Source organism: Haemorhous mexicanus, chromosome 9 (genome assembly GCF_027477595.1).
Source record: "Haemorhous mexicanus isolate bHaeMex1 chromosome 9, bHaeMex1.pri, whole genome shotgun sequence".
Taxonomy (NCBI): domain Eukaryota; kingdom Metazoa; phylum Chordata; class Aves; order Passeriformes; family Fringillidae; genus Haemorhous; species Haemorhous mexicanus.
In genome coordinates this window covers 27064965-27092305 of record NC_082349.1, presented here as the reverse complement: position 1 = coordinate 27092305, position 27341 = coordinate 27064965, and the positions used below count along the sequence as shown (strand labels likewise).

Genomic DNA, 27341 nt, shown 5'->3' with positions numbered 1-27341 from the left:
TGTGTGACAGTGCTTCATGCAACCCCCATTGTGTGGGTGTAGATAGACAAAACCTGAAAGATCTGAGAAGCCAGAAACCTGTGCAGCAAAACACAGCCCAAACATTACTGCTGTAGTGCTGAGAGGTGGGCTAATGCCTTGCCTTTCTTATGTCAAGAGCGAATAGCTTAAGCAAGTTTGTATTTAAAAAAAAAAAAAACTCTCTAATCCTTTGACATAAAAGCACTTTCAAGACAGCTGAGGGAAGAGTTTATAGAATTGTCTTTGAAAATGCTTGGAGCATGACTGAGTAAGACTCTTGAACACAATTATTTAACTTGGAAATTGAATCCAACTTTGCAGTTGTCTCATCCTTGACTGGGCAGTTGGACTGGCTGGATTTTGGAGGTCCCTTCCAACCTACAGTATTCCATGACTTTCAGGGCCCTTGAGCAAAAATGGATTTCTGACAGATATGGCATTCTATATAGGATTAAGTTTCATTTGAGCTTCCTCATAATTAAATTCTAAGTTGTCTTTCAACCAGCCTTTGAAATCATTGCCTTGGCAGGGAGGCTCCATTTCCTGGTGCACAGGTATCTAGAAGATCCACTGGAGAAGTTCCACCTTTTTATTAATGGCTTTTCAGCAAGTCTGTCAGTAATTCTGGAGCTAAGTAGAAGGCTTTTGTAGATTTCCTCTGGAATTTCAGGAAATATGTTTTCAAGCATTTAATTTGCAGGGTTTGGGCTCTGATGGCAGCCTTTCCTCACATGTTTTTTACCTGGCCCTTGTTCAGGTTTCTCTAAGGACCAAGGTACCCTCATGTGCCATGTCATCCTCAGTGTACTGTATGGAAATACAGTGATTTGAGTTTATTTTTAAACCAGGATGTTTTTCCTTTTTTTCTCCTTCCTCTTTCTCCTCCCTAACAGAAGAAAGGTTTTTCCCAGTGAAAACTGAGGTGAGTCTCCTGATCCTGTTTCCATTTTTAGTCCAGCCAAAGACTTTACCTTTGTGGATTCGAGCGTCTTTTTTTAAAGCAAGAAATCACACTGAGCTTGGCCAAAAAAGAGACTTCTGGTTAACCCATCTAAAGTTCTGTTATTCTACCTCTTGTTTATCTCTGTTCAGCAAATACTCATCAGGATGGCTCATCCCCTCTTTCATGCCACATCAGGTAGGGAAATAACAGTGGGTGCTCTTTCCTTTTACCCAGAGACACTCAAAGCAAGCTTTGATTTGAACCACTATATTCTGGACACTTGAAGGTATAAGGATGTAGTTATATTTTCCTGCTAAACAAGTTGCCTAGATACAATTCTCAGAGCCCTGAAAACTGAGTGATCTTGCTTACACTTGGTATACAGAGGAGAGATGAGTGCAGAAGAAGATCAATTTGTGTAGGTAGATGTTTAAATATATATATATATATATATATATATATATATATATATGATTGGATTCCAGCTAACCCCTTCAATGTTTGAGTGATAGAGGCTTCCTCCAGGAACTCAATATTTTTTTATTTTTAGCCAATGAAAGTGAAACTGAAATGAAATGTTACGAAGTCGTGTCTCTCCTCTTTCATTCTGAGGAAAAGAATTTTGTGGGCTTGTTTTATACCCTTTTATTTTGCTGTTCTTTTGGTTTCCCCAGCATAATCTAATTGATGGCGAGCAGAGGTATCTTGCACCAAATTTGCTCTGACTCAGTTTGTCTTGTTAAACAGGTCATTTAAATACACCCCCTCAGACTACAAATGTCTCCTCTTGTTACTGCTGATGTACAGAGTTTCACTGGTGAAAACATGCCAGCCTTGATCCAAGCTTGAAGTTCATGTGGAGGAAACAGACAAACGAAGAACATGGGGCAATCATGAGCTGAAACCATGAGTTACTAGATGGAACAAATCAGACCATCATGGTCAGAGAAGCACAAGAGCACATTAAAGATTACCCTCCAGCCTGAGCTTCTGTTTCAGTAAAAGATCTCTAGTACGAGAGGTGCAGGACTGCAGGCTGTAGCCAGAGCATTAATGTATGAAATTATTTTGACCTTTAGGTTTGTTATTGAAGATGTATTTTATTTTTAAAAAGTCCAAAATGTGCCTTGATCACAGAATACTTCTACCAGACCACTAAATTAACATCTGCCTGCCTACCTGACAGCTGTGCATTTCAAAATGGGCATTTTCTTGTCTGTGGCATTTATCTGCTGCAGAACAAGAAGCATCATTATATTCTCAAGTCTGTGAGTGCTGAGAAATCCAAGTAATGTAAAAGACTTCTTTTTTTTAATGGATCAATAATCTAAATATTGAACAGTTGAGAAATGTGCATTTTTAAATTATTGAAATAAGAAAAATGGGCATTGATTCTCCAGCAATTTAGTTTTCCAGAGGAGAGCCACAGAACCTTTGTATGCAGCTCTTGGGTCTTTCTAGTGGTTACATCCTTTGAATATAAAACTGTTGCATTGCAGGTAAATTTTTGTTTTGCTGTCCTTGGCTTGATATTCCTTCAAGTAAGTGGTTCTTGGTTGAAAAAAGCCTGGGGGGTCTTGTGAATTAGCTGATGCAGATTAATGTTCATGGTGAAAGTGGGTGCAACACATGACCTACAAGATAAATGTTACCTGGAGAGTGGGGTTGCTCTGCTCTCTGGTTTTTGGGTGTGCTGGTAGTCAGTGAAAGATAGAATTGCTGCTGTATGACACCCTGTCATAACCCTTGCTGCTCTTTCTGGAGCTGCTGTGCCTCACTACACAGTAAAAGCTTTACAATAGGTGGTGTTGAACCTAAAGCCTGCTGGTAGCAGCAGTTTTGTAAATTTTTTTAACAAGTCTAAATGGAAGGAAAATCACTTTTGGGAAAAACAGACTCTGTCCTTTTTTTCCTTTTGTTTAAACAACTAAAAACCCAAGATCAATTCCATTTTTCTAAACAACTTGGAGATTACCTACGATGCTGCTGGCTTCATTAAGCAATTCCCAATTCTCTTATTTTAGAAGTTCTGAAACCTGATTTCTATGACTATGTAACCACATCATCAGCTCATTTACTGCATCCCCACCCCTACAACCAAGCTGAATCTGAGGATTGAAGCTGAGGAGGTGCTGATCCCTTCACCTTGTTCAGCACAAACCCATCCTTTTCTTTTGCCCTTTTCCTGCCAGCTGGAGTCTTGTGAATTTATGAGCAGCTGAGCAGAGAGGGATGCCATCCTTAGCTGACATGGGTTGTATTTACTGAAGAGGTGGCAAGATCTCAGGAGTTTGGAGAAGTCAGAATTCTTGATTAGTTGTCATTTGATGGCTCAAAGGTGAAAGCAGCAGTGTCTTAGGGGAAGTAAGCTGAGAGTAATGGAAAAGCACTATTTAAAAACTCAGGCTTGTGGTCAGAGACCTCTCTGCAGCAATGGCAGAACTTAGCTGTCTTTTTTGCCTTCTGAGATCACTTAAAAATATATGGATGAAAAATAAAACGACTTGGCCAGCAAACATTTGAATTCAGAAGGTATAGCAGCAGATTTCTGTCATGCTCAGCTTCTGCAGTGACATTGAATTAGATGAGAATTGTTCTGGAGTGTTTAATTTGTTATGAAATATATACATGTTCTTTCCCTTTATTTCATAAATATTTAAATTAAGCCTGAATGCAGAAGAAAAGGTGAAGCAGGGAGCTGTTGCTGCCCAAGGGCTGGGCAGGCAGGAAGCTTTAACTCTCTACATGTGAATTCTAAGATGAACTTGTTCTGAGTTTTCTAGTTGGGGTAGAAATCAGCTGAATTATTATATTAATGATCATTTTGAGGAGCAAACAAGAAGCAAATACCCCTGGTGTTGCTAGTTGGCAGTGGAGCATGCTCCATGGTCTGCCAGGGATGCTGAGGGCAGGAGCCAGCACTGGGATGCTGGATGAGCTGATAGGTTCTTGTGGAGTTCAGGAAGCATTTGATTCCCCTCATTGCCCACTCCATTTCCCTCACCTTCAGCTGCCTCTTGGTAAAATATAATTTTCTGAGCCTCCCAGAGCACCCTGCCACCTCACCTCTGACCTACTGATGTGCCAGAGATGCTGCCCATCCCAGACAATTTCAGCTCATCAAAGTCCACCAGGCAAGGCTTCTGCTGGGGTCCCTGGGAGTTGTATTTTTCTCATTTTGCTTCACTTTGGGGCTCTCTACTTCCTCAGCAGATGGCATTTTTGTCATGTTTTTTGTGAAGTCCATATGGCCTACAAGAGAGAGTATCTCTTTAATTGTAAAACATGACCACCTGTTCAGATTTTAATGAGTGCAGTGAGCATTCATCTTCATGTATCTACTTAAAAGTAGCTGCTTCGATTGAATTTAAAAAAACAAAAAACTAAAACTCATTTGGGCGCCAACACTTTGCTGAAATAATCAATTAATAATTAAGTGGCTAATTTTGGAGCCCACTGGCCTTGCTGGTTCCCTCAGAGCTGTTGTGATGAGAGCAGACAGTGATTGATTGCCCTGCTGATGCTGAAAGGCACAGCTGTGCTGGGGCCAGATGCTGCCAGGCTTTGAGCTGTTTACTGGGATGTGTGGAAGGTGAATGCAACTTCATGGCTCTCTTCTGCAAATAGACTTGCCTGCCCTGCTACAGCTCTCTCTTCTCTGCATTGCTCCAGCTGCTCACATGCAGGTATCCCTTTCCCTGCCACTTTATTGAAGGATAAAATCTGGTGCTCAAAAAGGTGCCCTAATGATGGGCCAGTGTTGAAACTTTAAGCAAAAATACACTTGAAAGGCTTATCCACGAACTGATTCCTAATAAAAAGCCCTGCTAGAATCATTCTGCTCATTAAAATAACAATTGCCAGTTAACTGTTTCACAGCTCCCTCAGGTCTGCTGGATAGATGAAAAACTCTGGAGTTTCTGGGCTCCAGCTTTGAGAGAAGTAGAAGAGACCAAGATGCCCAGATCTTGTTAGAGTGTTAATGCTTAATAAACTCCCTTAGAAAATTAACCCATTGTGCAATAAGCCTGTTGCAATATCGTGTTGCTCTACAGCAAATTAAAGTACCCAAATGGTAGGAACACACTGGGATTTTGGTTGTTTGGAGGTTTAGTATTTCAGAGGTGAAAGACACAGGAGCGGTTTGAAAGAGTGCTTGGGGCACAGCATCTTCAGTGCTGATAGTAAGGGGTGCAACAGCTGCTGGGTTTCAACGTAAGAGTAATTTGTTCGTGTAAGTGGTGGAGAAAACTTGGTGTGACTGCTTGGAGCATCTGCTTTTTCCCCTTGAGGAGGAAGAGAGCCAGAAATCCTTACCCAGAGAGGCCTCTGAGCTGGTTATCTGCAGACAGTGAAGTGCTGGAGGCAGTGAGAGGGGAAGGTGATTTACCTGCCCACTTTTTTGTATTGAAGGTGTTTCTGACACAGTCTCCCCCCCGTGGCCACCAATTAACCCCTTAATCTGGGGGTAGAGCTCCCCTTGCTGGTTTGATGGTGGTTGCAGTAGATTGATTCATGTAAACCTGGTTATCTCTCACACCACATGGGCTTTTGAGACAGCAGGTCTCCCAGTTGTGAGGAGGACAACACCCAGCTTTGAAATGCTGTGCAAATACAAAAATAGCTGTAGCTATTGGCTTTTAAATTCATTTCTATGTAGTCTTTGTGATAAGCTTCCACCAGTGGGACATTAGTTCAGTGGGAAGAGGGACAGAGCAGATTTCAGCTGATGTCTGGGTATCACAAGTTGCTCAGTGAGAGAGACGTCCAGCTTGGTTTCCATGTGTGTGGCCTTCCCTGGCCTTCCCTCCCTGTGCTTCCAGAATAGCAAGGGGTAATTAAATGAAATTCAACATTAAAGGCTGGAAGTTGGGAAGGAAGAAGCTTATTAACCTTGTTGAGTTGGAAGGAGCACTGTGGGGGTGTTTGGGGCTAGGGTCTCATGAGGTTTTCTCTTCTTGTTTTTCTAGTTTCTTGGGAATTGACATTTGGCTGTGTAGAAAAGCAAACGTATCACTAATTCTGCTGTGATCCCTTTCATATGGTTGTGGCACTGGGGCACATCTGTGAATTAAATCTTAAAATGAACTGGAATTTAGTCTGTTCCCTCATTAGCAGAAATGCTAATTCTTTCTTGATTGGTAATAAAGTCAGAGGAGAGAAGCAAAAAGCAAAGGTAGGAAGGTTATCTATCCAGAAGCAAGCATGGCAAATTTAATCCTGTTTTTCCACAGTCCAGTTTAAGTAGCAGGCTTTGAGTTTTTACCCTTGAGTTCTTCAACAGTTTTCAAAGAGGGGACAGCTTGAGGAAGGAAAAGGAGGGGGCTGGGAATTGGAAATGGCAATTGGAGTGGCTGGGCAGGGAGCTGAGAAGGTAGGCAGAAGAGGTGAGAGTCGTTTTAGCTGTTGCCTTGAACAGGGTCATGGGGTTTGCAGGAGGACACATGCACAGGCACACACATGTGAATGCACCTTTTGGCCTTCCTGACCCTTTGAAAGGGAGTAGGGCCCCTTGTAGAACGAATTTTGGGGCTGTTTTAGGAAACCTTTTGCTGTAGCACAGACTGTTTATCCTAAATGGTGTTTGAAGTGAGATATGGAAACTGCAGGCAGGATTTTTGTTGTGATCATTACAGGTCCTGTGCATCCTTCCCAACTTATTAAATGTGCTGTTTGAGGGTCCCCAGGACAAGGGAAGAGATGAGAATCTTGACTCCATGTTTCAGAGGGCTGATTTAGTATTTTATTATATTGTATATTATATATTATATGATATTATGTGAAAATTATATTATGTGAAAATTATGATATGAAAGTATGATATAACTATATAATATGAAAATTATATATTAAAATTATATGAAAATTATATGAAAAATATATTATATGAAAATTATATACTGAAACTATACTAAAAGAAGAGAAGAAAGGATTTTATCAGAAGGCTAGAAAAGAATGAATAATAAAATCTTGTGACAGACTCAGAGTCTGACACAGCTGGCTGTCATTGGCCATTAATTAAAAACAATTCACATGCAACCAAAGATGCATCTGCTGGTAAACCATCTCCAGATCGCCTTCCACAGCCATCAGATAATTATTGTTTTCATTTCTTTCTGAGGCTTCTCCGCTTCTCAGGAGAAAAATCCTCCTAGGAAAAGGATTTTCGTGAAATATGTCAGTGACAAAATCTAAATTCCTTTTCTTCCCTGTGTCCAGATCACTGTGTTCACTACTACGACCTCCGCAACACTAAGCAGCCCATCATGGTGTTCAAGGGGCACCGCAAGGCCGTCTCCTATGCAAAGTTCGTCAGCGGCGAAGAAATCGTCTCTGCGTAAGTGCTGCCTCTTGAGTCGTGTTCGAATAATTACCAAATGGCTGCATGGGACCTGCCCGAGCTTGTCTGGCCCTTGCTGCTGAGCCAGATAGTGGCACTGTGCTGTTTTCACCCCAGAGACACTTTTGGCTAGCTGTGGGATGGAGCTCTCCCTATAACAGGGGCTGCTCCTCGGGTTTACCTCTGCTGGAGAAGTTTTAAGGTGATGGTGAAGGAAAGGAGTTGGTTTTGATCCACAGCTTTATTCTGGCCCACAGGCCTCTGAATCCAGCAACTGCTCCAACAGAACTCCCTGAACTGGGCGGTTTGATCACTCTTTTACCTGGGGGAGAGGGGGAGGGAAGGGATAGGGAGCCACCAACCAGGTACAGGAGGGGAGGTCTCAAGGGACATTGGGCCATCCAGGTATCTTGTGTTCCCCCAGGGGTAGGGGCATCCTTTGCAGCTGCTCAGTCACTTCAGCCCTTCTGGAATGCCAGGATTGACAGACAGTGCTGGGCAGGGGGTAAGGGAGGGGGAGGGAGAGGTGGCTGACACACCTGGCAGGGAATTATCAGGACGGGATACGAGGTTATGAGGTAAATCCTGAAATCACAACGCAACAATGTAGGCTAAAAACTGTGTAGTCCTTGCTTCTCTGTGCTCTTCAGGGCTGCTGAGCAAGTTCACCTGTGTGGGTGGCTGCTCTCACAGGCTGCTGTGCTTTTGGGAGGCAGATTGTTGCTTTTCTACAAGTCGAAAATAGAAATTCATTCGTGGTGTCTCTTGGCTGTGCTCTGTCTTATGGAGCTAAAAAGCTTAAGAGGAATTTGAAGACAACTAGATGTGGCTCCTGTGCCCAAGTGCTTACTTTGGGAAGCTGCAGGTGGACTTTGCAGGCAGACTGAGTTTTTACCCTTGAGTTCTTCAGCAGTTTTCAAAGAGGGGACAGCTTGAGGAAGAAAAAGAAGGAGGCTGGGAATTGGAAATGGCAATTGGAGTGGCTGGGCAGGGAGCTGAGAAGGCAGGCAGTGTGTGTGCACTGAGGATGCTCCTGACCAGAGCTCTGTGATGGAGAAAACTGCTGGCAGAGCCCTGGGGATAAAAATCTGCAGTAGAACACAACTGATGAGTGACAGAAGAGATCAAATAGTACTGCTACGTATATGGTCTGAAGAGGTTTAGCCACAGCCTGAAAGCAGCTCAAGTAGGACTGGCTGTTTGATCTGTTCTCTGGTAATTTATTATCTGCTCTGTGAAGGCCCTTTTTGAGCTTATATTTGGATAAGAGAGTGGACAAAGAGAAGCTGTGTTTCATGACTCTAATAGCATGCAGCTCTTCAGCCAGGGCAGACCATAAGATCTGCTATGGAGGCCCTGAGGAGCAATACTGTCCAGCTTCAGTTCAGTTATGTTGCCAGATGTGTCTGCCCCAAAGCCAGATGTGACTGCCTCTCTTCTGGATAGCTTTTCAGTCACATGGGAATAAATGTGTCAGGTCACCTAGTGAAAATTGGCAGTGGCTGGCTACAAGCCTCTTCAATAAACCAGAGGTGAACCCCTCTTTCCTGATGGGGAGGATGAGGGGATGCAGGGGAATCCTGGATCTCAACACATCCATGTCTAACACCTGAGGGCAGCAGGGATGGATCACAGGAGCAGATCTAGCTGCCTTGTGCTGAGCCAGTGGTTGTCCAGCTTGGTTCTGTCCCATGTTTTTACCCAGTGAAACACAGCATTTTAAGGTGTTTTCAGGCTGCAAGGGAGCTACTGTGAGCTGAGCTGCATGATGGAGGATTCCCTGGTGGCTTCTGGTACTGTTTATATTTAATCAGCTTCTCTCTTCTTACTTCTGTTAACATTATAACTCTATATAAGGCTGCAAATTCATATCTGGAACACAAAGAAAATTAAATTTAATGCTTTGAACCAAATCTCTTTTAGACAAAGTGTTTAATAGAAACAGGAGGAGGCTGGGAATTTTTTACAACCATAATCAAGTGGAGCATCATTTATGGTGTGTTTTAGGACAGAATGGCCCTGTTCTGCTTGGGCCAGCATTCTGAGAAAGCATCTCCCAAAGTTCTGAGAGGAGTTATTGATTGAGCTGTTAGAGCTGTCAGACTTGGACAGGCAGCAGCAGAGTGAGGGGACTGACTGAAGGGTCCACCTACCTTCTGGTATGTGAACAGGGAGAAATGTCAGGGCAGATTATTTTTCCTGCCTTTCCTTTTGCAAACTGAGTAGAGGCAACAGCAGTGTAGCGATTCTCAAAAATCAAGCACTGATTTAAGAAAAAAAATTATATGTATATTCAGATTCTCTAAATTTCTAGCTAAAGCTGTTTTATGGATTGCATTGATTTTTCTTTGCCTTGTAGAGATGGGTTTTGACCTCAGGGGTGTTCAGAGCTGCCTGGTATTTAGCACAACACATTGATTACAGTGCTGATTTACAGAGACACAGATTTAACAAAGCAGCACATCCAAGATGTTTTTTTGGTGAGGATATGAAACCAGAAGAGCAGTGTAACACCACCAGGATCAATGGCCTTTGTCTCTCCTTGCAGTTCAAAGGTGGATAGCTGTCTTCTTCATGGCTTGCTTATCCTAAGCAGTGTAAACATGGCTAGAGCTTGATGGGAATTCATAAACAGTAAAAACTTCCCATTAGTAATAGACTTCAGTGTTTTTATCTTACTGAAGACACCTAGTAGGTATGCCAGTAAAATATAGAGGTTAAGTGCCTCTGTATCTGAGTCTTCTTGATGGGAAGCTAAGAGCAGCAGCTGTCACAGGAATCTGACAGCTTGTGGACCTGGGATTAGTCTTTTGCTGGTTTTTTCCTGCCTGCAGAAAAGTTTAGTGTCTAGGCAACTCTGAAGCTTTTCTGAAGCTTTTAAAAGCAGCATTTTAAAAATTCACCTGTCCTAATAGCACAGAAAGCACCTGCCTGTAGTTGTGGGCCAAAAAAAAAAAAAAAAAAAAACAAAGCAGGAGCATACCCCTTTTTACCTTCTGTGAGCTGTTCCTCTGAGAGTAAGGACAAGGGACGGAAGAATGAGCAGCAGTATAGGGCAGGCGCAGATGTGGACCAAGCACCCAGGGCAGAGGATCTGAATCCTCTGTTTTGGGCCTCCCTTCTCAACCTGGAGCTAGGAATGCACTCCTGCTTAAGTCACAGTGTTACAGATAAAATTCATACCTTCTTTCTGGTCTGGCCTCTTACTAACTAATAATACTGACTAACAAATCTTGCTGCAGCTCCCTTATCGCTCCTTTGTCATTCCAGCTGTCATTGAGGAGTGAGATAAGCTGTTTTGCAGGATAGCACAAGGTGCATCTCTCCTCTTTTGTGCTATATTTTTAGGTAAATGGGACACTGGTGCAGGGCTCATGTCTTACGTCATTGGTAGTATTTGGCGGATGTTGTGTGATTTGAGTTTTTTCCTTTCAGCTCTAAATATTCAGGGAGCAGCAAGGTTGGTGACATGACCTGTGTGGGGGAGCATGGCCTGCTTCCCCTCCCTCCCACCCAGGAGGCTGACAGGTCCTGCTCCCAATCTCTTTCAAATTTGGGGATCAGAACAGCACTATCCCTTTCTTGAAAATGGCTTCATGGGGCTTCAGTTCCACCATGTCACCATTTGTTCCCCAGCTGTGTATCTCAGTGAGTGCCAGAACACCAGAGCCATGTAAGCTGTGATTGCTAGGAAATAATGCCTGTGAAGTGAGAGATTATCTTCGTGTCTCTTCAGCTTTGGGGGAAGAAACTAATCCTGTATCTCCTGGAAGTATGGGATCTTCCTATTTGAGATCTGCCAGGCAGCAGATTAGTAACCCCAAAGGCAAAATGTTTTCTCACAGTAAACAGAAAAACATTTTGAAGGCAGGTATATTTGCATTTTGGGGAACTGTGGGAAACAACGATTGTGATTTAATCCAAACATGTTTTCTATATTTTGAATAGTAATATTTAACTTTCCCTGACAAGGTGAAAAAGGGTAGAAGCTTGAGTTCTGTATCCATGCAATCTTGATTACACATGAGAAAAACAGATTTAATTTTAACAGCAACTCTGAGCCCCCATTGGTTTTTCTGTGCTGCTGCTTGGTATTGGGCAGGAGGAGGAGAATGTGCTTCAGGGCACCTGGGGAGTGAGGAGACTGCTTCCTACCCAAGCCCTGGAAAGACATGAATGAGAGTTGCAGCTGACAAGGAGAAGGGAACAGATTTTATCCATGCTGTAAAGGTTTAAAATATAAGTAACTTTGGTGTGCCTTGGATCTGTGAGGATGTGGAGGAGGCAGTGATAGCCCAGAGGCCGTGCAGTTCAGTGGAGGGCCCTGCAATTGATAGGAGAAAGGAAGAGTAATACTTCAGGGAAGTTCTTATTCAAACGTGTAATGTGTTTTGACAGGCTTTTAAAATAAGGTGATATCTTTCTGAGCTCAAGCTGAGCTGCATATGATTGAAAGTGGGATAAATCTCCTGTTGTGCACTAAGGCTTCCTACATTTACATTGTCATTGCAGCACTGAGGAGCAGGATGGCCAGGGAGGAAGGAAGGAGTTCCTGCCATATGGCAGCAGGGTAAATTTAAGTGTTGTTTTCAGGTCAACAGACAGTCAGCTGAAGCTGTGGAATGTAGGGAAGCCTCACTGCCTGCGCTCCTTCAAGGGTCACATCAATGAGAAGAACTTTGTGGGGCTGGCGTCCAACGGAGACTACATTGCCTGTGGTGAGTAGAGCAGCCACCCTGGTGTGCTAACAGGGTTCCTCAGAGCTGGGGCCTCACCAGTAGCAAAGCACACCACCACTCGTGCTGTTTAGCTGGATTGGCTTTTTAATAGAAAATTTTTCTGAACTTGCACACTCCTTCCCCTCCCAGGGAATGGCATTGGCTGCCCTGATCTAAGGGGGTCTGTAGATGGCTTTCTTCTGTTGCAGATGAGTTGTTTGTGCACGATGATTCAGGCTTGCTGTCATCAAAATGAACTACTAATGTCAGTGCTGGTGATATAATTTATATATTTCAAGATCAACAATTGGCACATCTTTATGCACTACCAGTAGCCTGGGCCACGTGAGGATCCAGTAGTTGTCACTTAGTTTGGCATTCTGCAGGGTGAAGTGAATAGTGCCCACATTGCAAACAGCTCCTTAGAAGACTGAATCATTACTTCCCCCCTTGGCTGTTCTGTCCTTTCACTGCTTAAAATCTATAAAGCTCTCTAAATCCACAGCTCTTGCTGGGAAGGCAGTGACAGGCTGATAGCTGTGGTATGAGCAGGACAGCTGTGCCAGCACTGAAGGGAGGACCTTAGCTGGCGTGTTCTCTGATTGCTGTGCAGCTTGCAAGGCAGAAATTGGGATGGATTTCTAAATAAAGCCCATACAGTCTGGTCTCCCTTGCTTAAGCCTCCACAGACCAAGTTGTCATACTTGATTATGGCAGGCAAAACTTTGATAGCGCTACCTGCCTTTGAGCTGTGGCTCTGAGCAGGCTGGATGTAGCAGTGGTTCATGTGGTAGTGCAGATGCTCTGCCCAAAATGCTTTGCCTTGAGGAGTTTGTGGAGGGTTCTTGGAATCCTGTATGTTTTGCAGGTGTGCTGCACGCTGCAATTGTCTCTTGTAATAAAAACATGTCCTAAAGTGTGATGGAAGTTTGCTGTGGAGCACTTCCAGGTACCAGGGCACCATGGCCATGATATTACAAGGGAATGTCTGGGCTTGTTTTAAACAATGAAAAAGCTAAGAATCCTTATTTCTGTTTGTCTTTACAAAACCTGATCTTGTCTATTTTTTATTTCTAGGAAGTGAAAATAATTCCCTTTACTTATACTATAAGGGCCTCTCAAAGACACTGCTGACATTCAAGTTTGATACAGTCAAAAGTGTTCTGGACAAGGACCGGAAAGAAGATGACACAAATGAGTTTGTGAGCGCCGTGTGCTGGAGGGCACTTCCAGATGGGGTAAGCTTTCTGCTTGGGTGCAGAAGGAATGCCTCCTGCTTTCTCACAAAATAGCCTTGCTGAGGGTTTGACTGTGCTTGGTATTTTCCTATTCATGGGAAAAGTAAGGGTACTTGCAGGTTGTTGTGAGAACCCTGATGATTTGCAGGGTAACTGAAATGCTGGGGGAGAAGCGACTGCTGTGATCTTAACTCTTCCACCTGGGTGCTTGAATTCCTCTGTATGGTATCTGAAATCCCAAAAGCAGCATTGTATTTCTAGCACTTGATGGTTTTTCTGGGTGCATTAGTGAGGTTTTTGTTGCAGATACTCATTGTGAAGCCTTGTCTCAATGTTCCTGTGTCTGTCTGGGTTTGCTCACTGGAACACAGCCTTTGTGTTTAGATGAGTAGATATGTAAAGTGCCTGTTCCAGTGGCACTGAATTCACATCCCTAGCATGTGTATTAATGTGGCAGGCAGACCTGATGCAGCTTTTGTGCGTGTGGCCTTTCAGAATGGGGCTGCTCTGGAGAACAGAATACTGCTTTTGAATTCCGGATGCTCTTGAAAAGCTTGCATTAAAAATATGGAGCAAGTAACTCTTGTATGTACAAGGTTTGCAGATCAGATACTTGAAGGGGCCTGTTGGGAGGGGGCAGAAAAGAGTTGATCTTAAATGCAATTTTCCAAGTAGATGAAGTGAAACGTTGCAAAATTGCTGTCCTGAGATGTCCTATTCACAAAGACAATGTCTACCAATCTGCTTTCTGCATGTCTAGACACTAGCCCAACAACTGTGATTCAGTTGTCACTGACCTAAACTCACTTCAGATGGACACTTCTGAGTCAAAATCAAAATAAATCCATATCTGGAACTGCCCTTTGTGTTTAAAAGTAAGAAGTGGGCTGCTGTGGTTTGAACAGGGGGGGCATTAGAATCAATGATGTAGGTTCACCAGCTTCTTTCTGGCTGGGGATTTAGTAGGGCTTGGTATACATGTCTCAGGGGAAGAGTGGCTGTTGTAAGTTTGGTAATTTGTCTTTCTGCTGGACAAAAACATGCTGTGGGAGCCTGTGTGTCCAGAAATGCCTTTCCTTGAGCTGCCTTCACTTCAGAGTTTGAATTGTCTTGCCCACTGCTCTTCTGGGCATCTCTTCTACAGGCAAAAGCAGAGATGTCTCACCCCTGGGGTTATGTCTGTTTCTGTCCACTCCTCAGCAGTCTTTGATAAATGTGCTCTGATAGACCTTCTGCTTAAGTGGCTGAGAAACTTCTAAGCTGTCACCAAGGGCTGTGAAACAATTCTTCATAATCAGGATGAAAAATACCATACAAAAATGTAATAGTTAAATCAGGCCCGTCAAGATCTCGCCAAATAATGTTCAGGCTTCACTCCATTAAGCAGCATTCAGAATCCATTGCTGTTCTGGTCTTTTTTTTTATTTTTTTTTCTCTAGCATTCGTCTGCTTTTCCCTGGGCTGCTTCTAAATGAGCCTGATTCTCCTGTGGCAGCCACACTACCTGGCTCTAGCTTTTAAAGAGAGCAGCAAAAAGCTGCCTGCAGGTGGTTTTTGCCTCTGCCTGTGGTACATACCAAGCAAGCAGCCTCACTTGCTTCTGCCAAGAGGCCTCAGTGTTTCCTTGCGCCATATCTTTTCACTGATCCAGCTGCACATTCCTCTTCTCTTCTACTGCTGCAGCAATCCTCTCTGACCTAATTGAGACTTTGCTTATGTTCTTAGGAAATTAAATTACTGCACAGCCAAAGTTCACTTATGTCCACAAAGTCTTACTCAAATGATGAAACTCTCCTATTCTTCATTTTGATAATGTTTCTTCAATTTGCCATGATTTTTTTTTCTTTCAAATGAGCTTTGCATATACAGGCTTCCCTGAAAGCTGACATTTTTTCTGATACTGGGCTGAACCAGAGAAGGCCTGTGCCTCAAAGTGCTGTCAGCATCTGCAGGATTTGGGGAACCCACAGCCTATTTCCAGCTTAATTACAGTTTTGATCCTGGGTGAACCTCTCTGCCTTATAATAAGAGTTAGCACACATACCTGTCACTGCTGGCTGTGATCCCACCTCTCTGCTGCAGGACTGTGTGTGTGGAAGCAGCTTCAGGCCAGCAGCCATGCAGAGCCCCAGCACAGGCTGGGAGAGCTGCCCCAGATCCACAGGCAGCACAGTAAGCAAGTTTTACAGTGCTGTGGGCACTCTTCTCCGTTTCTTGCTGGGCTGGTTGAAAGCATCTTGCTCATCTTCATGCTGTGGTCACAGGGCAGCATCTTCAGTTTGTTCCTGAGGGGTGGGAGATGCCAGCACAGCCCTTCCCCAGGGCTCCCCAGTGGAGCAGACTTTTGGTTTCCATACAGTGTTGCTGTCAAGGATTGTTCTTTAATTAACCTTTTGAGATGAGAAGAGTAAGTTTCAGATCTGTCAGTTATCTTGGAAAGCATGAGTACATGTACTCCTTCACTTCATGCACTTAAATGCAAAATCTCAGATCCTAATTAAAACTTAACTAAAACTTTCAGATTAAATGTCATTGATTCTTTCTTAAGTCTATTTTTATGTAATTCAGGCTTTTACTTCCTCCTGAGCCTAAGTCAAGCTGTGCTAGCAGCCCTTGCCAGAACCCATCTTTTATTCTTTTCCCTTCTGCATTGCTTTTTCTTTACTTACAAAGATGCAGAGGCCTTTTTTTATTGGAGCTGTCACCTTTCTGACTCAAAGATCCAGCAGCACCTTTTTTTAACCTGTGTCAAAGCCATAACAAGGAAGAGAAATCATTCTCCCTAAGTGTTTATTAGCATCTTGCACCAGGTTTACTCACTTTTCAATTTATAAAAGTGTTTAAAAATAAGCACTAGCTTGTAAGCTACTTGTTCTGCTAGACTCTTTGGAAAAAACAAGCCAATGAAAAGCCTCCCAGCAGGCTGACCATGAAGCAAACCTGATTTTTGCAGCTCTGTGTTTTGGACAAAGGCATGTAGGCTGTTGGATATTTTTTTAAATAGCACCTACTTATTGTTTGTGGGGAAAAAAATTTCTCCCTTCTTGTTTTATGCTAAAAGTTGATCAATATTTAAAAGAAGAGAAAGCTTCAGGAGTCTTTTGGCTAAATGACTTGATAAACATGATTTACACATGGAGATGCTTTTCAGAACATTCCCTGGACTAAATCCTTTAATTTCCCAAGACTAGGATTTTAGAATATACCCATGCTGTCCATTTTAACCAGCTTGATTTGAATCAAGAATCTGGTCTTGAGACTGAAAACAACAGTCTATTTTAGCAGCATGTAAACAGGAGATGCTCTTGAATACTGGGAGACTCTTGCATAGGGAAAGGAAATTAGAGTAGTGGTAGTAGCTCAGTGCATTTAGGTGGGTAGAGATGTCATCTCTCTTAGAAGGGTCACTGCAATTACATCTGGGTATGTGGATCATAGCTGGAGGAGATTGGTTTGTGCTTTGCTTTCCCTTATGTGTCCTACAGGATGTTTTCTCCTTCCCTAAAGGGGACACCTGTTGTTTACACCCTCTTGTAGAGTTTATGTACCTCAAACATGCTGTGTTAAATGATTGCACCTAAAGTAGCCCTTTTCCCAGGCATGGTTAGTGTTTCTCAAAAGCAGCTGTTGAAAGAGAAACCAAGGCTGAACCTGCTCCCAGGACAGCAGAAAGGTATTACATCTGAATACAGAAGCAATTTGATTATGTAGATTAAGAATGGCTCAATCTATCATAATCACTGTAAAGAAGCCATTTAATTTTGTACCTGTTTGCACAAGTATTCATTACTGCTGATAAGCAGGTTACCAGGGAAGGATTTCACAGGCAGAAATGTCAAGGCTTTGATACCAGTGAGGAGGTGCAGATAAGAACAGGAGAAAGCCATGCAAATTAGCTTAGGTAAAGCATTATGTACATTTTTTTCTTTTGGAGGAGTAAAGAAGGGGAATCCATTAAGAAGAGTGCTACAGTCTTTAACCAAAGATAGGTGGGTGGTGGGATGTACTGGATGGGTGCAAGAGTTCTCCTGGGAGGAGGGCTGCCAGTGGTAAAAAACCATCTCTTCCACCTGAGTAGAAACCCATGGATGTGTTTTCTCACTTCACCACTCCTCAAAAGTAATTTATATTTATGGAGGTCTCAAAACAGTCATCTAACCATGGGTAAGAGAAGGCAGCTCTGGAACTCCAGGCTTCACGTTGGCTTTGGGCATTACCCTGTGGTGGAAGCGTATTCGTAATTAGCCCTGCGTGTCTGAACTTCTCTTTGTTAATCTAAGAGGATGAAATATTCCCTTCAAATAGGTATTTGGTGCACCTTTTCAAACAAGCTTTTCTTCTGTTTAGTTTTCCTTTCTTTTGAACATCCAGCTTCGTTTCTTAATGATGTCTGGCTTGGATTCTTTAAATAGAAACCTGTAATTGTAGCACTGTAAGTTAGTCACTTAATAGGGCTGCAGTCTTGTTCACTGATGAAAAGTAGCCATCCTTTGTTTCCCAGTAGTCTTACAAATGGTACACAGTGTACACAGGAGCTAGTCAGGGGCTCTTATAATTTACAATCAGCAAATTGGCTCCCTTCACAGGAATTAATTTAGCCAATACAAATTATTTCAGGAAATTATTCATTGCCACTTTAAAGCGCTAATTAATTTGGGTGACTTATGAACATTAAAAATGAAACCTCCTTTGTCATTCCCAAGTAACTGAATGGTAGTTCAGTGTCATTCTTAAGTAACTTGTATCAGCTGTAACTATTGCTCTTGTAGCTTGAAATACAAATTCCAACGGGATTTTGGGGGGAAAACAAGAAGCACTTGAAACTTCATTGTCTCTCTTTGTTGCTGAAATTTTAAAATCCTAAAAATTGTGAGAATTTTGACTTCCAGCTTCAACTCAGTGGTGTTTTATTTTCACAGCTTCCTCAACTTACCTGTTCAGATGTCAGGAAACACCTAGGTGGAACCCAAAAGCTTAGGATATAAAAGTCTGCCTGGAGTGATCAGACCCCAGCTGTACCTTGCCTGCCTCTGATACCAGCTGTGCCATAGGTCACAGCATGAGTAGCTCCAGCTGTGGTATTTTCTGGAAGGGCATCTGCTGGTTTCTGACTCCTCCCTGCTTTCCTAGACCAGGACTGGCCTGTAGCATTTGTGTGCAGCATCTCCCAAGCTAGTATCCTTGCAGGTTCTCCTCCAGTGCTGTCCCACACCACTTCTTCATGCTGGAAACAGAGGTCTTCATCTTCATTCTTGTGCTTGAAATGCACAGCAGTTTATGGAAGGCTGAGAAGGATCAGCTTCTTAAAAAAGCAAGTTGTGTCTTTGATCTGGTTTGTTCTATTGGTTTTTTCCTCCCTCACCTGAAAATCTTCTAAGGTCTCTCTACCTCCTTGGAAAGCTGTGTAATCCCCATAGCCTGCATGCTGCAGTGCTCACAGCTGTCTGTGTGATGGCTTCCCACTCCTCTTGACATGCCCTCTGCTCTCTGGTCATTGGCAATGCTTCAAACCCAGTTTTCTTTGACTTTTATTTTGCTCTTTCCTTAGGTAGTAAATGTATTTGATTTCTCTTCCGCCCTACCTTTTTCATGTGTACTGCTCCCTTACTCATTTGAAAATCTAAAATTTTCTTTAAAAACAAATGGAACCCAGAACATCAGAAGATGTGTCATACATGCTTGATTTTTCCCCCCTCAGATTTTAGCATATTAGTTATGTGTACTAACACACACTGTATATATTGGTTTATGTGCTGCTTGAAAACTATTTTCTTATGCAGAATAATTTCTACTTGCAGATAAAAGATGTCACAAGCTGTGTATGATCCTTTCCTCTGAACAGGCTCATATCCTTTCATATCCATATCTCTTCAAATGCTCTGGTTTGGGCTCTATCTTTTCTGTGGCTAAGGAGAATTAATTAGAAAATACTCAGGTGACTGACTATTTTATTCCCTGTCAAAAACCTGTGTGTGTCAAAAACTTGTGTCCAAGTGTGGAGAAATTTGTGGGGGGAAAAAAAAAATCATATTCTATTATTAACAGTTCGTGCACTGTATTGACGTCTCAGTCTGTTGACACCCAAATCCATGTGAAAGACCATCTTGATAATGTGATTATCAAACAAATGTGATTATTAGCAAATGACCAGCTTCATGAGGAAGTGTTTAATTTTGAGTGTTCTGTAGAAGAAAAATACTGGTAAATGTTCTTTCCTTAGTGCCTTCTCCCTGGCTGCAGGATACCCTCTGAGCTTCCTCCCAGTGAGGACATGACCACAGTGAAGGCAGCCAAGAGACTGCCTGAAAACCCAGCCTCTGTCCACTGTGCTCCTGCTGCCTAGTGTGTCTGGGGGCAGACAAGTGTATTGCACCATTTCTGTTGCTGTTTCAGGCTCAATGTGGCACACCAGCAGGTGGCTGGTGTGTCAGGAGCTGTGCTTACTCTTCCTTTCTAGATGCAGAGCAGCTGCCTGTGCCACTGCTGAGGACACAGGGGCTGAGTCTGGCACTTGTGCTCATCTCTCAAGTTCAGGTCCCCTGTGGTACTGCAGCACTCTGATATCATTGTAGCTTCTATTTTAAGAATAGCTTCTTCAAGAAATGTAGGTAGCTCAGGTTTTTCTTCTTTGTTGGTTTTAGCTTTACATTTGCAAACTCAGTTTCTCTCCTTCTGCAAGGTGAGGTTTTTGTTTTTTTTTTCTTGCATAATCAGAAAATTGCCACAGGGTCAGTGTTGTCTTGAATTGAAGGCAGATGAAAGTCTGTATTTCCTGAATGGAGACAGTGTTTACTCTTTCAGACTTTTACAGATGATATTTGCTCACCAGTGCATCTCTTCTAATGCCAAGAGGAGTAGAATGCGTGCTGTAGGTAGATCTGAGGTCCTTCTTATTGGAGTCATCTTTCCTAGACTGAGCAAATGACACAGTGGCCAACATCACTGAGTGCTGCTGACATTACCATTCCAGCAGCTGATCCCAGTGGTACAGCTGTAGAGATAATGGATTGCAGATCATTGCTGGTGCAAGCAGAGGTGTGAGCAGGCTCTTGCTGTTTCCTAAGCTTTAAAAAATGAGAGCGTCCCAATGCAATTGCAAATCATACTGCTGTGTTACACACAGTGAGCTGGAGATCCAAAGAAGTCTCTCTGTATCTGTTGTTAAATGTGTAAGTGGATGTTTTTCTCCTATGGGCACTTAACTGCTTTTGCAACTATCAATTCTTTATTCAAGTATCAGTTTTATAACAGATGAACCGAAGTCAGGAATTCACATGGAACCTAGACTTCATTCCCAGCTCCATCCTCAGCTTGCTACTGAACCATAATGCTGCAAGGTACAGCAGTATGTATCATGTGGCACTTACATAAGCTATGTCCCAAACAGCACAACTTCAAAGAGAATTATTTGTCTTACTTATACTGGGGTGGAGAGAAAAAAAAAAAGTGCAGGTTCATATTCAGGGTGCACTTGCTTTTAGAGTTAAATGATTGGGCAGCTGTATTCCCTTTCCAACCAGTCTCAACAGTTGGGCCCCTGAAATGTACTCCATTGAGCTCTAAAGCAACTGATGAAATAATTGATTAGGCTGTTGTAAGATTTGGAGAGGTTGCAGATGATGCCTGGAAAGCTATTTATCATGAAGTGTACACTCCTCTGTTAGCATTCTTATCTTAACATTGTGCCTTTGTCTCAGGGCATTTCAGCTGCTGTGGGAATTAGAGGTGGCAGGTGTTCTGCCTCTTCCCTCCTACACCTCTTAGCCTTTGGGGAGGAAGGCTCATTCCTAGTATTTTTTGGGGGGACTTATAATCACAGAATCATGGAGTGGTTTGGGTTGGAAGGCACATTTAGAGACCATCTAGTCCAACCCCCTGCAGTAAACATGAACCCCTTTGCTCAAAGTCCCATGCAACCAGGCCTTGAACACTCCCAGGGATGGGGCTTCCACCACATCTCTGGGCAGTCTGTGCCAGTGCCTCACCACTCTCATTATAAAGAAACTTCTTCATTACATCTGTTCTAAATTGACCCTCTTTCTATTTAAAACCCTTTGGCCTTGTCCTGTTGCAACAGACCCTACTAAAAGGTTTGTCCTCATCTTTCTGATAGGTTCCTTTTGAATATTGGAAGGCTGCAATAAAGTCTTTCTGGAGCCTTCTCTTCTCCATGCTGAAAACCCCCACCTGTCCTCACAGGAGAAGTGTTCCACCCCTCTAATCAGCTTAGTGGCCTCCTCTGGACCCACTGTATATAATGTATATTCTGTGTAGTCTCCTGGAGCAGAGCCCCCTGAAAGCAGTAGGTCACAACAGGATCCTGGCAAGTTCTGTAGGTACTGAGCCAATATTGCCTGATGTCAGGCTCTCACTAAAGCTGATTTCCTCTGAGTCAGAGCATCTCCTGCATGAGCAGCCTTTGCTTTACTTTCCACTGCTAGGCTCATGCTGGCTATTTTCTGTGTGAAGTGCCATCTGCTGAAGTCCCTGGCTGGCACAAAGTGCCAGTGAGATGAGGTCTGAATGCTGGGAGCTGCTATCAGTCGGGCAGTACTCGGTGTGCTGCAGAGCAGATGAAGGAGGTCATTAAAGACAGGAGCTGCAGGGGTAGAGCTGTGTGTCCCAGCACTTACTGCTAAAGCAAGACTTTGGTTTCAGAGCAGTAAGAGCAAAGCAAAAATGAGGTAGGTTTTGAAATGCCATTGGTAATGGGCTAACCACTGCCTTTGAAGCCAGCTTCTGTGCACATGCAGAATTGCCCCACAAGGGTGGTGGTCTGCTGTCAGTGATGTTTCAATTTGGTTTATAACCTCATTCCCTCTAACAAGGGACACTGCTTCAATTAAAGTCAAACCAACTTTGCAATGTTGTGTTTTTCTTTTTTCTTTTTCCCATTCTTCAGTGCTAATATCAATGGCAAGTGCTGCCAGGCCACCACCATTCAGCAGTTACAATTCATGAGCTGCATCAACCTTTTGCTCTAGCACTCCTAATTAAGCAATTTTAATGACAGAATTTAATGTTTTACACAGTCTAAATGAAGTGGAAAAAATATGAACGGATTTTTCTCCTTTGCAGCACAAGATTTTGATCTGATAATTTAACCTCTAGTTGAATTGGAAGTAGGAGCATTTATGCATAGGTGGTTTACTCTGCAGAAGCTTTACTTTATGTACATCTGTGCATTACTGTTTCACATTAGGTATCCGTTCTGAAGTTTTTTGTGTGCCCTCTGCCCTTCTGTTGACAGCAGCAAAACCCCAAAGCCTTTTGACATCCACTAATTTGTGACCAGCTTAGTGCCAATTGTGTTGCATGTTAATAAAGTGAGAATAAAGGCTTGCAAAAAACAACTGCTCAAACAGGTTTTCTAACATCAACACAGGTTTGTATCCTTTAAACATGTTTAAATTTCTTTTGGTGGTGTTCTGCTCTAATTCTAGCTAATACTAGATGAGTGCATGGAGTGAAAATGGTCTCTTCTCTGAAGGCAGTCTTGTGTCTGAATTGAAACTACCTGATATGTGATTGGGAGACATAATTATTTTATATAGGTTACACACAGAATTATAATAATCAGTCTTTTCTAAAGAAGAGAAAGCCAGTATGACAGGAAAGTTATGTTTAGTAATGTAATGAGTGCCTTTTTTGACAGAAATGGCACTGTTAAATTTGGGGTTGTGCAGCTGATGGGGGTTCACCCTCGCACGAGGTGTCTTGAATTCAGCGAGGGAAGTGCTGCTTTAAATAATTGTCTTTTATGGTATTGTATGTCATAATCACTTTCAAAATGCTTATCTGGTTGCTAAAGCTGGAGAGAAGTGAGCTGTTTGGTGCACTACTGGATTTTTTAGTTTTACTTTAGTATGTCTGAAGTGAATATTAAGTTAAGCAGAAAGGTGTAGCTGGGGCAGCCTGAGGAGCTGCAGATGAGGCAGAGCATTGTTCCCCAAGTATTTAAAATAATGAGAGATACTGGAGGGAAGATAAGTAATATTACATATACTGGGAAGAAAGTTTGATTCAGATCCATTAAATAATTAAATAAAAGTTCCTTTTACCTGTAATCTGCAGACAGCACATAAATTAACTGTAGTGGGAGCAGGAGAAGCTGTGTCTCTCCTCATGACCCATGCTGGCAGAGGCTCAGCATCACCAGCCAAGAATCCTCATATTTATCAGGCATACATGATTATTCCTCCTAGTTTCTAGGTTGATCAATTGAGACCTTGCTGCCTTTTTTTTTTCTTCCAAGAACGACCTTCTACAAAGCAGATTGCTCTGGCCAAGTTTCTCCAAAGGCTAAGTAACAGCAAGCTGCTCTGGTCTGGAGAGTGTGCTTGAGAGAGATCTTGATTTGTTTAGAGTGACATATCCTTGATTAAAATAGGTTAATAGTTCTTCTCTGCATGTCTTGCTTCACAACTTGCTCATTAGCTCCAGCATTTGAAATGATAAATTTGGGCCAGCAGGAGTAACAAAGAGAGAAAATTGTGTGAAAGTGAAATACAAATGTCCTTATTTAATACAAAAAGATTCAGCTTGCTGTTGGCTTTCTGTTTTTCCCAGGTTCATGCTTTGCTTGACAATGAAACAGAAGAAATTTAAATTGTTGGGAAATGCATAAAAAAAGAAGTAGTTGTGGGGAAATTGGAAGTAGAACAGGATTTAGCAACTTTTCTTCTGCTGTTATAGCAGGCAGCAGCCAGCATTGGGAGCTTGGGCGTTTTCCTTGTTTCAAAGCTTAAGAATACATATACATAATTAGCTTTCCAAAAGTAAACAAAGGCTCAGAAGTTTAAGAAAAATAGCTAAATGTTTGCTGGATTTACTGTTACAGGTGAAGGAATGCAATTTGTCCACAGCTCTCCCAGCATATCCTGAATGTGAACTCAGACCCTTTCTGTGCCTACTGCCCACCCTCTGCAGCCACCCCTCCTCTTCCTCTCATAATTCCCTTTGGTTTTCCCTCAACAGCAGAGATGTCTGAGCATGGCAGCAGGGACAAGGACAGTCTCCTCTTCAGCCCACCAGTAGATTTTTGGGTTTTGCTATTCATCGTGAACCTATGGATTATCCATTCTGGAGTGAGATGGGGAGTTAAGAAAACACTTTTATCATATAGGTTTTTGAAGTTTCTGCTGTTTTCCTTTATAAACAGATTTAAAGTAAGTTTATAATAGATTTTCAGTCTGGCTGGGGCTTCTGTATTGATTTCAGGTAACACATGAATGTGAAATTTGAGTCCAGCTCTTCACATATCAAAGTTAATGTGACACCAAATGCCAGTGTCTCTGTCTCTCCTTATCCCCACAAACATGTGCTCTGTGTGTGGCTTTGTTGATTTTAGAGGCCATTCCATGATACAGTCCTGTATCTCTTCTTGGATGGTTTAGGTAGGGCAGGACATGATCATGAGCTCTTTGTGGGAGCTTTTCTACTGATGTTCATAGCACAACATGCAAGTTTGCTGTGATAAGAAAGGGGTTGCGAAGTCCTGACAGACTATTTATTTTCCTTTGTCCCCTGTATTTTGTTCTGTATTTCTCACCATCTCTGCTCTGGAATATTTTAAGCATCATCAGGCTCAGAGAAAAGCAGAGTACCTACCACGTGCTTCAGCTCTGTGGTGTCTGTTGAGGAATGAGTCAACAGCAGCAACTCTTCAGAAAGAATATCTAAAATCAAGGGAGGATGAAGCAGATTAGCTAAAAAAAAAAAAAAAAAAAAGGAAATCAAATGCCAGAAGTGTTTGTCTTCCCTCACCCTTTGTCAGCAAAGGTGGGGTTTGTATGCTAATGTTTATGTAGCTGAAGGGTATTAGAAAATCAGAAGTACTGTAGTGCAACACAAGGGGTTTTGTTCACTCCTGTAATCCCAGTAGGTAATTCTATTCTTTATATAATTGAGTCTTTTTCAACTTTTTTTTTTTCTATTAGTCATTGGTAGCTTAATGGATTTCGTGATTATTGAGCTCTTCTTTTTGAGGCTGTTTTGTTAGTCTTAGCATGCATTCAGAGTGACAGGGAGCATTAAAAATAGTCATTTCCATTTGAGATATCTAGAGATAATTTTTTTATAGCCACTGTCTGAAAATAACTTGAACACTAGCAGAATTATCTCTTGTGAGAGAGATGATTTTACTTGTGAATTGGGTTTCAAGATAAAATCTGCCTACTTCCCAAGTCGTGGATTTCCTATTCATTGCTCTGTTAAATTTAATCGGGAGCAAGACTTAATCCAGAACAAAGATGATTGAATTGCTCTTAAACAGTGATGTAGAACATTACCCAGATCTCACTTCAGTCTCTCAGTGCTGAGAAATCACAAGCATGAGAGTTGCTTGTGAGTACATTACACAAAGAGAGATGCTTTTTACTCACTTGCTGGCTCATTAGAAAGTGAAATGCTTTCTGGCTTTTGGAATAAAGTTGTTAGGAGGTGTGGTACAGAATGGGTTAAATCTGTTTAGTGTATTAGCTAGAAATTACTTTGGTATGCAGTAAAAAGGCTCACTCGATTTGCAAAAGCCTCTGGTGGCTTTAAGGTCTGCCATAAACTGAGCTGCTCCTGGACTTGTGCAGGATGGATGAAGTTCCTTCATGCAGCTTGGATTCCTCTTTGAGAACCCAGGGGAGGACAAGCTCCAGCACTGGGCAGCGTGTCCAGTAGAGCCACAGCATGATCCCCTGCCCCCCAACAAAAACATGCTTCCAAACAATACTCTCTTTTTTTAACCTCTTGTATTCTGCCAGGAAGTGTGTATGCCTATAAGGTCATCCTAAATCTCCAGTTACAGCCTGGAATGGAGTTATGATATCAACTGGATTTTGCTCTCTGAGGGCAAGGAGAGAGCATGGGGGGGAAGCAGCTAATTAAAGGATTTCCAGCCTGTTACATGGAAACTCAGCAGCCCCTGTGTTCATTTCAGGGCTCTTACCTGAGCACAGACTTTTACCAGCAAAGTTTGGGAGCTGGCATTGCTTATTTCAGATCCATGTACCTAATTTAAAATAATTTTTAAGAAAAGGGGATGGGGTCAGGGAGTGGTGAAGCAGCATCTTGCTGTCGGGACTCTTGCAGGCAACACATTGGCAAGCTGTTCCCTGGAGTTCAGGGGTGTATTCAAGGCCAAGAAATTTAGGGACTTATTAATGGCACTGCAGCTCCAGGCTGTGCTGCTGGCTGGCAGTCACTGAGTGAGTAGGAAAGGCACTGTCAGTGCCACATTTGAGGCTTTGGGACATGTGACTGTCCCCCTATGCAGCATCTCTTTCTTCTGGTTAGAATGATTTTGACCTTCTGAGTTAAACTTTTCCACTTAATGATATTTTCCTATTATGTGAATCCTCTCTTCTTTGCTTATTTGCATGCCTTACATCATGTTTCATTTAGGATTTGATACGCTCAGGAGCCCAGGATAAAAGACAATGTATAAAAGGCTGATGTAATAATGAAATTTCCTAGGACTGGAAGCTGCTGGGACCAGTTGGGACCAGTCATGGGCAAAATAAATTTTTTTTTTGTCCACTGTTGCAGTCTTCCTAGAGCAAAGTGGAGGTCTCTGTCTGCTTTAGGACAGCCAGCTAAATCAGATCGTTCCCCTCCTCACATGTGTGTTATCCTGCAATGGGAGAGCTCCTGCAGCATCCTCAGCTGCAATGTCCCACCTCGTGGGGACAGCCCTTGGGCAGGATTTTGTTTGCAGCATCCACAGCTAAGTATAATTGCCAAGTGTTAATCCAGCTCAGTAGCTTAGAGCAAGACTGTAATCATAGTTACTGGGTTTTGTATTAAAATGCTCTTTTTTAAAAGTTCTTGTTAGGTTTAGCCAACTGGCTGTAGAGGTGATTGCATTCTGGTTGGAGGGATGTGCATGAGTGGAGCAGACTGCATGTCCTAAGGTTTTCCCTCCCCTCTCCATTCTTGCTGCTTCAAGAAACAGTCATTTGCTTTAAAGTCAGGTTTGCAGCTTTGATTGAAAATGACTCTGCAAAACCCCATCAGAACTGTGCATGCCACAGAGATGCTTAAAAAGAAAAAATTCTAAAGGGCACCTTGAAATGAATGAACTCCCTGGG

At 42.6% G+C, this 27341-nt stretch overlaps 1 protein-coding gene and 1 non-coding gene across 5 annotated transcripts in view; both read left to right on the top strand.

Moving 5' to 3' along the window:
- Nucleotides 1–27341, top strand: part of COP1 (COP1 E3 ubiquitin ligase) — a 124926-nt gene that overhangs the window by 80908 nt on the left and 16677 nt on the right. For all 4 annotated transcript variants that reach the window (XM_059854608.1, XM_059854606.1, XM_059854607.1 and 1 more), the window contains 3 exons: nucleotides 7184–7301; nucleotides 11898–12022; nucleotides 13100–13260. In XM_059854608.1, coding sequence (XP_059710591.1) covers nucleotides 7184–7301; nucleotides 11898–12022; nucleotides 13100–13260 — 404 coding nt within the window. The remainder of the gene's footprint in view (nucleotides 1–7183; nucleotides 7302–11897; nucleotides 12023–13099; nucleotides 13261–27341) is intronic.
- On the top strand, nucleotides 26739–26875 carry LOC132331431 (small Cajal body-specific RNA 3). The gene has a single exon (XR_009487583.1). It is a non-coding gene; the product is annotated as a small Cajal body-specific RNA 3 (non-coding RNA).